Source organism: Mytilus edulis, chromosome 5, assembly GCF_963676685.1.
Source record: "Mytilus edulis chromosome 5, xbMytEdul2.2, whole genome shotgun sequence".
Lineage (NCBI taxonomy): Eukaryota > Metazoa > Mollusca > Bivalvia > Mytilida > Mytilidae > Mytilus > Mytilus edulis.
In genome coordinates this window covers 12,594,576-12,607,015 of record NC_092348.1, presented here as the reverse complement: position 1 = coordinate 12,607,015, position 12,440 = coordinate 12,594,576, and the positions used below count along the sequence as shown (strand labels likewise).

The window sequence follows — 12,440 nt, the reverse complement described above, 5'->3', positions numbered from 1 at the left end:
AATATTTTACCTAAAAAAATAAGAATAATTAGAACAATAAGTAAATCTGTTCAAAACATATGTAAAATAAATAGCAAAAGTTTAAATGAAGCTTTTTATTTAATAATTAAATTATGCCTAAAATTAAATGGCTGTACCCTTATGTTCAGACCTTCTTCATTTTAACTATTTTAAATAAAATGTTGTCTCTTTTTGATCCATGTTAAAATACAAAATTTCCCCATTTCTTTTGTAATTTCAGGTTTACTGGGCATAATGTGTTGTTATCTGCATGGCTTCATCCTTATCATCAGCTTTGAAATATTATGCATGCTTGCTTAATCAATGGATGTTCTGCTAACCTGTACTAACCTGCTTTATATATATCCAATCAACAACTTCTTCTCATGACTACCTGGACTTTAATCTTTGCATGTATATCTATATCTGTACTTACTAACATACATGTATATATGTATAATCATACTAATATTTCGCATTATGGGAGGAGGTGATCGGTGCAGTATTGGAATTTGTGACAATGACAGAAGATATCCAGATAAACTTGTTAAAAGGTCACATGTCTCTAATTTACAATTTCATTCTCTGCCAAAAGACCCACAACTGAGTAAATTATGGCACGACAAAATCCGTCAAGGTAGACAAAATTATTTAGAGAGTAAAAGCGTAAAAATCTGCTCCAATCATTTTCAGGATGGCGAGAGAACCTTCCGTTGCCCTGTTCCAACACTTTTTAACCGGATTTTTGTGACAAAAATGTCGGTTATTGATTTGGGGATGTACGGCGGGCGGGCGGGCGGTCGGGCGGGCGGTCGGTTGGGCGGGCGGTCGGTCGGTCGGGCGGGCGGGCGGGAATCAAATGTTGTCCGTGCATTAACTCATGAACCGTTCAACCGAAGCTTTTAAAATTTTAATATGTTGTTACTGACAACTAAATGAAGGTCAAGTTCAATAATGGCGATTTTTACTTTTACCGTTCAGGAGTTATGGTTCTTGAAAGATTGAAAAATGGAGTTTCCAGTCGTGTACGTGCATAAACTCATGAACCGTTCAACCAAAGCTTTTAAAATTTTAATATGTTGTTACTGACAACTAAATGAAGGTCAAGTTCAATAATGGCGAGTTTGACTTTTACCGTTCAGGAGTTATGGTTCTTGAAAGATTAAAAAATGGAGTTTCCAGTCATGTCCGTGCATTAACTCAGGAACCGTTCAACCAAAGCTTTTAAAATTTTAATATGTTGTTACTGACAACTAAATGAAGGTCAAGTTCAATAATGGCGATTTTGATTTTTACCGTTCAGGAGTTATGGTTCTTGAAAGATTGAAAAATGGTGTTTCGAGTCGTGTCCGTGCATTTTCTCAGGAACCATTCAACCAAAGCTTTTGAAATTTATATATGTTGTTACTGATGACAAAATAGAGGTAAAGTTCAATAATGACGATTTTGACTTTTACCGTTCAGGAGTTATGGTTCTTGAAAGATCGTAAAATGGCGTTTCCATTCACGTTGTTGCATTTACTCATGAACCATTCAATCTAAGCTTTTCAAATTTTAATATGTTGATACTGATGACAAAATGGAGGTCAAATTTGATATTGACGATTTTAACTTCACATTCATCAGTAATGGTTCTTGTGATATTGCCAGGACACAAATAAATGTTAATAAATCCGGTTTGCTGTCGTTGTGACAGCCTCTTGTTTTTAAATAACAGTGATTTGAAAACTCAAAAATCACCACATAAAAGAAATCCTTGTAAGAGAAGTGACAAAAGTGTAGATAAAAAAAGGAAACTTGCAAAATCAGGAACTGATACTAGTGAAGATTCAGTTCCAAATAGCACTTTTACTCTCTGTATAGCATCAACACAGCTAACAAGAGATACAGATGTACATTTCTACACTGGGTTACACAACACAGACACATTTAAGGTGTTGTTTGACCATTTAAGTATGAAAGCATCTGTTATGCAGTATTGGAAAGGTCCTAGACAAACAATAAAAGAAGCCCCAATGAGATACTCATTTGAGGATGACCCAAACATTTTTCTTAAACCAGGGCCTGGTAGAAAATTAAGATTAGAGGTTGAACTTTTATTAGTTATGATGAGACTACGGTTAGGTCTACTGCTACATGATTTGGCATTCAGATTCCAAATTTCAGAATCACTTGTGAGTTCAATCTTTCTAACTTGGGTCCGTCTCATGCGATTTGAACTGAGTCATCTTATAATTTGGCCATCAAAAGATGTAATCAAACAAAATTTGCCCCTTTGTTTTAAGACATTTTACCCTCATGTACGATGCATTATTGATTGTAGCGAAGTTTTTATAGAAACACCATCCAGTCTTGATACACAAGCTCAATGCTGGTCTGAATATAAGCATCACTGTACTATTAAATTTTTGGTTGCTATTACACCAAATGGAATGTTCAGCTTTGTGTCAAATTGTTATGGTGGCCGAGCCTCAGACAAATTCATTACTAAAGACTGTGGCTTCTATCTCAAACTAGAACCGAACGATCAAGTTATGGCAGATAGAGGTTTTAAAATAAAGGAAGACCTTATGACTGTTCAGGCTAAACTAGCAATACCACCAAGCACTTGTGGCAGTTTAGCCATGTGTGCCACTGCAGTTACAGAAACATCTCGTATTGCAAATGTTAGAATCTATGTGGAGCAGGCAATTGGTAGACTGAAGACATTTAGATTTTTGAAGCATGAAATACCAATAGCTTGCTTGCCTGTATCTGATGATATTGTTGTCACTTGTTGTGCTATTTGCAATCTGCTTGATCCCCTATGTTATATGTAATTTATTTTTACTGCTTAAGTACATTGTCATGATTGTGTATTTGTATAGTTGATATTTCTTTTTCTGAACTTTGAAGTTTATTCAAACAAAATTCTGTCATAATATATCTTCCAGTGTGAAACTGTACTAACTGGATATGCTAGAAATACTAAATGTTCAGTTCTAGTTTGTTCACAATTTAAATAATTTGCAGACAGTAGTAAATTTTTAATATTTTTTGGTAAAGACATCAACCAAGCTTTATGCATTAATTAATTGTTTACAAATCTACAGCATTAAAAACTATGCAACGATTGTTTACAGAACATTTTTTGGTAAAGACATCAACCAAGCTTCGTGCATTAAATATTTACAAATCTACAGCATTTTGTAAACAATCGTTGCATACCCAGGATACTTGAGTGAGATCAGTAGTTATACTGATACACTTCCAGTGGTACCAGAGATCACAACAGTCACAGTGTACACTATTGTCCTCATTTTTTACAATTTCATCTGGCTCACAACAAACATTTTCACATTTAGGACAAAAGCATAAATCTCTATTGCCCAACAAAACCGGAACGATGTAGCTTCTGAAGAAAATGCATAGCTGTTCTTGTAATTTGAGCCATAAAGTGGAGTTGAATTCAATTTTTTCACAAAATGACCCTTTAGGTGACCATACAAAAAAATATGCCACTTTGCAACCAGTAACTGCCATTTGGGTTTGCACTTGAGTGTAATGAGTGTGTGATTGTTTTAAACGCAATTTTCCCTCATCCATTTCAAGGTAGTCCAACTTTTTCCAACCTTCTGTACTTATAGAAATATCTGAAACTGAAATTGGACATTTGATTTCCAATGTAGCTTTACTGCTACAGCAGGTACATGTAACTAGAGCATCAGGACTAGCAGCAATATAAGGTCTGTCTGCCTTAACAAATAACCCACACTGATCAACTTTCAAATTCCTGTGATTTTGTGATTCCAAAATGGAAAATAAATTTCGCGCAGTGACTTCATTGTTCTTTCCGTATTTTATTGATTCTAAATGTCCAATTGATTTATATTTTCCACATACTTTCGCAACCAGTGGTGAAGTTTTAACATTTTTCTTTTTGACAATTTCTGACATTTTATACCCAACCTCATGTGTAATCGATGCTGTGATTCGACCTTTTCTCTGTTCCATCCACTGTGCATTACTGCTTTGACCTCTAGTTGTAATTTCGATCAAAGCAGCGTCGTCAGATGACAATGACAAACTTTCCACAAAATCGACATCATTAATATTACTTGTAATAAATTTCTCAGCAGAACTGATAATTGTATCAGGATACTTCATTTTTTTGGTTAAAGATGGAAATCCTGTAAACAGAACTGATTTTGGCCTCACGCTATATAGAGAAGCATACAGGTTCTCTACTTCTGCATCAGTAGACACCACATGGTCTTCTCTTCTAGGATCAAATTTCATTTTAAAATTTGCATTTACATCTTTATCTTCCTGTGCAGTAGCTCCTGTAACAAATAAGTATTTATAGAATAGAACAAAAAAAAATCAATCAGATTTTATACATTATTTTTTCTGACAGCTGTATTCAAAGTAACTATACATGTATATCATGTACATGTATGTGTAGATGTGTGTTAAAATATTAGTTAGGCAGCAAATAAAACTTGAGGTCATGTATTCTAAGACCTTAGATCACAAAATATTACTATAATTGCAAAATACTTTAAAAAAATATAAAGCTTACAATCAATGAATTATTTTATTCTGTATAACACTTTACATGTTTAACATATATTTAGATACTTGTATGTGTATAGCTTTTCAGTTACTTTTCATGTACCAGTATACATGTACTACACTATTGTTATTGTTTTTGTTATTATTGTCCTCTTATGGTACATTTTCCTTCTATGTACCCCTTATGAAACACCTTTAGGAGTAGAACTACATAGGTGTAGTTATATGAATTTGAAATTGTTTTAGAGTTATCTTTCTTTTGTCAGATGTGTTGTAAATTTATAGAAATGTATTATTCAAAAGTTGCATGTATATACCTATTTGCTTAGCACAGAATTTTATTATACTGTCATTAATGAATTACAATGTACATTGAATTGTAATTTATATATGTACTTTTACAGTTTGGATTTATCTTTTGATTCTGTTGTTAATGTTAAAAAAGTACTGTTAATATAAGATTATGATATATATATTGTATATATATCAGTCAAATATATATGGCTTGAACAATTACAAATGCCCATTATGTACCTGAAACTTTAGACCGATTATCACATCGTAAGCTCAATTCTGACAGACGGCATGGTTTCACATCCTTCTTTGTCGAGGAATTCCATCCACAGGGTTGCGATGTACAAGCTAGGTTGTTGTATCCCATGGTGGTTGCATACTCTAGTTTGTATAAAACAGCTATAACATGGTTACAGGTTTGGGCCATCCCAGCTATACAGCTACACCAACATGATTTTATTTCATTTGCTTTTATAGAAATCCATACCTCATGGGGTTCATTCCTCACAGACTGTGATGGTGTAACTCTTGATTTTATGACAGTGTTATCACGAACAGTTGTAGATTTTATAACATCTACAAAACCAGATTCATAATAGGAATAAGCTTTCTGTGTTTTATACTTTCCTACAAAGTCTAAATCTTGTTCCTTGTTCTTCAAAATGAATGAGAAAATCATGCCTAAATCTATGGTAGGCCACAGCTTAACATCATCAGACCAAACTGAATCCAAAAATGATCTAGGATCATCTATATCTGCATTCTTCAAACGACTGGTGTACTCCTCTTTTATTCTGGCTGCTTGTTGTTGTTCAGAATACCTTAGGGGAACAGCAGATTCCCAAGCTACAAAGCATCTGGATACTAACTGTTCCTTTATTCCCTGACAAGAAAGACCTCTAGCTGATAAGTAGTCCTTGAGTTGTCCCAATGTATATGCAGCAAATTCTTGGTAGACATTTGTTGAATTGTCAGAATCCATTTTTACAGCATCTGTAAAAAGACCATTGATAAGGTTATGGTGGTATCAATTTGCTTAATGATAGAACAAAGTTTCAATATGAAATTTTTTTAACAAAGGCTGGAAATAAACAAATGTCATCAAAATATGAGGTTAGATACATGTACATTTAAAATCAGCTTTAATCCTGATATTTCCTTCAAAAATTATTAAAATTTGTACCATTTCATAGTTATGAAATTGAAAACCATAGGCTATTAACAATGTGCATATATATATTAATGTCTTCTATGACACAAAATCAAGTTAGTGTGAAGTTTTGTATCTATTGAAATGTTTAAATCAGGTGCATTTTTTTTTACACCTGTCCTATATCAGGAAGTTGACATTCAGTGGTTTATAAGTGTGTCTTGTTATTTTTATATAGATTGAACTCTTGGTTTTCCTGTTTGTATAGTTTAACAATAGTCATTATTGGACCCCTTGATGCTTTCTGTTCAGGTTGAGCCAATGCTCCCTTTTGAAGACCACTATTTGACCTTTAATGGTTTACTTTTACAAATTGTGACTTGAGATAAATGGAGAGTTGTCTCAAAGGCACTTTGACACATCTTCTTATATTTGATCACAACAAAAATAAACACTCATTAAGCAAAGGAAAAGTGTTTTATTGCTATTTGTCATCCTATTAGGTCTTCAAAAGCTAAATATACATGTAGTAAAAAAAAAACTCTCCCAACTGATCATTTGACATTTCACTCAGTGGGGATCATTATTGAAGATTCTATATGACAGACCACCCTCTAATTAATTGTATAGTTTGTTTTGATCTGTTTTAACATTTACATCATAATATGTTGTATAGTAATCACTTAATATTGAGTTAGCAGTAGTTTAGTTGATCAATGTTGACAAAAAATGTGACACGCCCCTTTTTTCTATTGGGCATTTTATCTACATTAATAATTAGTATAATCAATACACAATTGAAAACAAAGTGAAATTCAACAACTTAATACTCTTTTACCTTCATAAAAGTTGAATCTTGTTTAACACAATAGTATTACATCTGTTTTGAAGCCTCTCTGTTGATATATGTTAAAATTGCCGCCATGAAAAAATCCGGAAGTAAACAATCGCTGTTTGCCCCCTATCCAAGATGGCGTCGATAACCGTGTAGTCGCGTATTTCACTAACACAGGTTCATGGTAATTATCATCACTATGATAAAAAGTTTTAGTTACCATTGTCGCCTCATTGACCCGATACAATTTTGGTTGTTTGTGTACTTGTTTAATTTCTTGTTGTGTGTTCAGTGTAGTTCGAATATGTGTACTTTATTTGATGTTAAAAAAATATAAAAATATTAAGAAAAAGGAAGACTTAGAGATTTTAGATTATGCCAGTGTGTTCAGGTTGAATCTGTAGTAATTTTTTCCTAAGACATCAAAAACTTTGCCAAACCTTCATGGAAAATTTGGACAAATATATTGTATTTTAATTGGAGAAAATACTGGCATAAACAATATATGAGCAAATACCTCAGACTCCTTTTGGTTTATCAGGATTGACATATATTTCAAGTCTTATTTTGTTGTCATTTACATAACCATTGTTTGGCTCCATCAAATCCTGAAAAAAACCACTATATATAGCACTTTGTTTCAATGATAAATGTTAGTTATTTACTTTTAAATTACTATGAGAAACGTATTGTGCAAGATATAAATCAAAAGTGCATCGTTGACTTCATAAGATAAAGGAGTAGGTCCAGTAAGACTCCTTTTTGGCCCCAAAATATACCAGTTTTACAAAATTGTTAAAATGTAAACTTTTAGTTATTTAATGGACAGTAGAATGCTTCTGCTACATAAATATGAGCTGTTTTTGACAATACAATGCACACATATCGGGTACTAGCACCCATAAGTCATGCTAAATTACTGAAATCTTCATAATTCTAGCATTTTAGTTAAATTTTAGACGGTTTCCGTGTAAAACGAAAGTGGCCGCATTCTTGTTCATTCTAAATATTGAAATGTAAGTTGTATTTTATGATAATAAATAACATATATAAAGGTTGAGGATAAACACGGATGCGGCCACTTTCATTTTTGACAAAAACCATCTGAAAAGTGACATTTTTCGGCATATTATGTAGATTTGTCATATTTAAGCTTGAATCGGAACGTTTTCAATGACTAAATTAGTTAAAATCTTTCACATAAATTAATTGAATCAAATGAAATAGACACTTTTAAGTGTTTAAAAAGTGGTCAAAATCTTTTGTCAGATGAATCTGAAATTTGAGGCCAAAATCGGTCCTTACCGGACCTACTCCTTTTATTTATTCAACTACTATAAAACTAAATTCCACAGATATTGTTTACCTGAGTGATGTCAATATTGACACAAATATATGTTCAAAGCAAAGCGATTCAACAATGTTCACATTTATTTTTATTCCAGCGTGCATTTTTGCATATTTGTTTTACAATGCTACACAAATATTAGTATTTATCGTTATTTTGTGCATTTTGCATTTGATCTTTTTATGTGATAATTTTCATATCATGCTTCTCGCTTGAGATGGAAAAATTATCGCTAGAAACTAAGGAGGCCACGTGGCGTTGCTAAGGAAATTGACATGAAATTGACAACGTCGTCATAGGTAAAATAGCGATAAACAGATTATCATTGATCATCTCAACTCGATTGCTTTTCTCACTTTCGCTGTCCCAGCTCAAGCGAGAAAATCAATCTCGTTGAGATGATCAACGATAATCTATAATTATCCTGCAATTGGGTGTCCTACTATACAGATACAGCCCTACAGATATCGCTATGCTGTATCTGTATACTATACAGATATCGCTTTAAAGCTCCGCCCACTGCCGGACTGAGTATTGTTTGAACCTGTGTGACCTCAGAATGTGTATTCCAGTTGCATTCCAATGACGATGACAATTGTCGATTTCAAAACTTGAATGTGTATGATTGTGTTACAAAATCAACCATGTCAATTTCAGCATGCATGTTTAGTGAATGTCAAGTCTGAAGCGTAGGACAACGCGTACACTTCTGTTTCAAATTTGACAATGTTTTGTTATTTGTTTTTACTGTTGAAATTAGTTGTTATGTTAAAATAGATAATTATTCACCTTGAGCGATGTATTATTGTTGACCATTCGAGATTCTTTTTTGCGAACCCGTCTTCAGCGTAATGTGTGATTTTGATATTACTACGCGGGCCTCAAGGGATTACAAATCGATAATAAATGCTAAATATGTTAGTTTTTGTGTCTTTCAAAACACAAACAATATATATACAGAATTAATTGCAGGATAAAGACAATAACTGTTTAGTGTCTTTAAATATCAGCTGTATTTGTACTCGGCTCGAAACAGGTGTAGTAGCTCGCTAAAAGCTCGCATACACCTTGTTTCCTAGCCTCGTACAAATACAGCTGATATTTAAAGACACTAAACAGTTATTGTGACTTGAATGGAAACTGTGTTGGTTAAATCACGTCTTGTTGATAAATTCTTGACAGGTTTTGCTTATCATGATAGTCTCATGTTAAAAGGTAAAAATATATAAAATCTAAGAGATTTTGAGCACTGGAGATAAACGATTGCTTTCAATTTGCAATTTGCACTTAAAATCATGGTACTGCAAAGGAATAACTTAGGAAATATTTTCAATAGGGTTTATCTTCATTGGTCTTGAATTGATGTTAAACGAGGGACATTTTCTTACATTGACCTAATACTACAGGTTCACCTTAAAATGAAATAAGCACAGACCAATGCATGTTAACTGTACTAAAGTTTCAAAGTCAATAAACCATGACTGAAGGGTTGGGGCAAAAAACAAATCATGGAAATGAGATAATTTGTGCCGGAAATGTTTTATAAACTCCTTGATTATCAGTTATTAAAAATTATCATTTTTTAATTTTCAACTTTAACAAAAGGATTTTATTTAAAAAAAAACCAGGGCATACATACCATATTAGGATAGCAAAAAGATGAATAAATTCATTGTCAATGATGATTTTTTATATTGTCAGAATTATTGCTACGCTTTCATGTAATTTTGTGTTAGTTATTGTCCCCCCTGTTTTCAATTATTCAGAATTAAAAAAAAAAATATGCTGGAATCAGAAATTTTTTGATACATTTATATTTTCGAAAAATAAAGGTCTTTGACACAATCTTATGCTGCAAACAGAAATATGATTGACACAATGGTATGCTGCAAACAGAAATCTGTTCGACACAATCGAATGCTCGAAAAACAAATGTCCTTGACAATCATAATCATGCTTGAAACAGATGTGTTTAACACAATCATATTCTGAATACAGAAATGTATAGACACAATCGTATGCTGGAAATAAAGATGTATTTGACAAATCATATGCTGGAAACATGAAACGTGTTTGACACAATTATATGATGGAAACAAGAAATGTGTTTGAAACAATCATATGCTGGAATCAAGAAATGTGTTTGACACAATTATATGCTTGAAACAGAAATGTGTTTGACACAAATATATGCTGGAAACAAAAAAATGTGTTTGACACAATCATATGATGGAAACAGAAATGGCTTTGACACAATCATATATCATATGCTGGAAACAGAAATGTATTTGACACAATCATGCTTGAAACAGAAATGGCTTTGACACAATCATATATCATATGCTGGAAACAGAAATGTATTTGACAAAATCATGCTTGAAACAGAAATGTATTTGACACAATCATGCTTGAAACAGAAATGTGTTTGACACAATCGAATGCTCGAAAAACAAATGTCCTTGACAATCATAATCATGCTTGAAACAGATGTGTTTAACACAATCATATTCTGAATACAGAAATGTATAGACACAATCGTATGCTGGAAATAAAGATGTATTTGACAAATCATATGCTGGAAACATGAAACGTGTTTGACACAATCATATGATGGAAACAAGAAATGTGTTTGAAACAATCATATGCTGGAAACAAGAAATGTGTTTGACACAATTATATGCTTGAAACAGAAATGTGTTTGACACAAATATATGCTGGAAACAAAAAAATGTGTTTGACACAATCATATGATGGAAACAGAAATGGCTTTGACACAATCATATATCATATGCTGGAAACAGAAATGTATTTGACACAATCATGCTTGAAACAGAAATGTATTTGACAAAATCATGCTTGAAACAGATATGTATTTGACACAATCATGCTTGAAACAGAAATGGCTTTGACACAATCATATATCATATGCTGGAAACAGAAATGTATTTGACAAAATCATGCTTGAAACAGAAATGTATTTGACACAATCTTGCTTGAAACAGAAATGTGTTTGACACAATCGAATGCTCGAAAAACAAATGTCCCTGACAATCATAATCATGCTGGAAACAGATGTGTTTAACACAATCATATTCTGAATACAGAAATGTATAGACACAATCGTATGCTGGAAATAAAGATGTATTTGACAAATCATATGCTGGAAACATGAAACGTGTTTGACACAATCATATGATGGAAACAAGAAATGTGTTTGAAACAATCATATGCTGGAAACAAGAAATGTGTTTGACACAATTATATGCTTGAAACAGAAATGTGTTTGACACAAATATCTGCTGGAAACAAAAAATGTGTTTGACACAATCATATGATGGAAACAGAAATATGTTCGACACAATCATGCTTGAAACAAAAAGGTGTTTGACACAATCATGCTTGAAACAGAAATGTATTTGACACAATCATGCTTGAAACAAAAAGGTGTTTGACACAATCATGCTTGAAACAGAAATGTATTTGAAACAATCATGCTTGAAACAGAAATGTGTTTGACACAATCATGCTTGAAACAGAAGTGTGTTTGACACAATCATATGCTGGAAACAAGAAATGTGTTTGACACAATCATATGCTGGAAACAGAGATGGATTGACACAATCATATGCTGGTCTATATTGTAGCAGTAATTCCTTGGAAAACTGACCAACTGTGATAATTGAAACTATTTGACACCAGAGTGATAGTTTGTAAAAGTTACAGGAAAGGTTTTGCAATTGAAATAAAATATTCTGGAGAACAAAAAGGCTGTTTATTAAAAAGCGATTAATTTCATTGATTTGATATTTTTAGTCAAATACAGGTCTACTTACTTTCCATGAAATAAAATTACTATATCCCCAATCATTCTCCTTGCTGCAAAATACATGCTGAATTTCTGGAAAAAATGTAAACGATCTGTCAATTCATATATACATAAACTTTTCATTAATAAAAAAATAATATCAAGGGCCTTTAACGCAAAGCAGGATGAAAATATTCAAAATCAAGTTTCTATAGGGAATATGTCATATATACATACTTTGAATACTAATATTGCTTCACTTAATTGCTATTGATGCCAATCAAAGCACAGGAAAAAGAAGTATGCCATGTGCACTGTTCCCCTTTTGATCAAGTACAAGATAAGATCCTTTATGCATAGCATACATAGATTACAAACTGAGTAACGTTTTGCTCAAATTCACAGTTAAACAACAATCAAAACAAACATTACCTGTTACAGCCAACATGGCATA

General features: G+C 32.6%; 2 protein-coding genes across 2 annotated transcripts in view; both read right to left on the bottom strand.

The window, feature by feature from the left end:
• The window catches only part of LOC139523004 (E3 ubiquitin-protein ligase TRIM45-like), a 70,077-nt gene that overhangs the window by 27,019 nt on the left and 30,618 nt on the right, over nt 1-12,440 (bottom strand). The window contains exons 7-8 of the mRNA XM_071316719.1: nt 12,015-12,079; nt 7,351-7,441 (exon numbers count right to left, since the gene is read on the bottom strand). Coding sequence (XP_071172820.1) covers nt 7,352-7,441; nt 12,015-12,079 — 155 coding nt within the window. The 3' untranslated portion in view covers nt 7,351. The remainder of the gene's footprint in view (nt 1-7,350; nt 7,442-12,014; nt 12,080-12,440) is intronic.
• On the bottom strand, nt 3,162-6,976 carry LOC139522991 (uncharacterized). The gene is made up of 3 exons (XM_071316694.1): nt 6,837-6,976; nt 5,089-5,841; nt 3,162-4,322 (listed from the first exon to the last, which is right to left on the bottom strand). The coding sequence occupies exons 2-3, from the start codon at nt 5,828-5,830 to the stop codon at nt 3,169-3,171; spliced, it is 1,896 nt and encodes a 631-aa protein (XP_071172795.1). The 5' UTR covers nt 5,831-5,841; nt 6,837-6,976; the 3' UTR covers nt 3,162-3,168.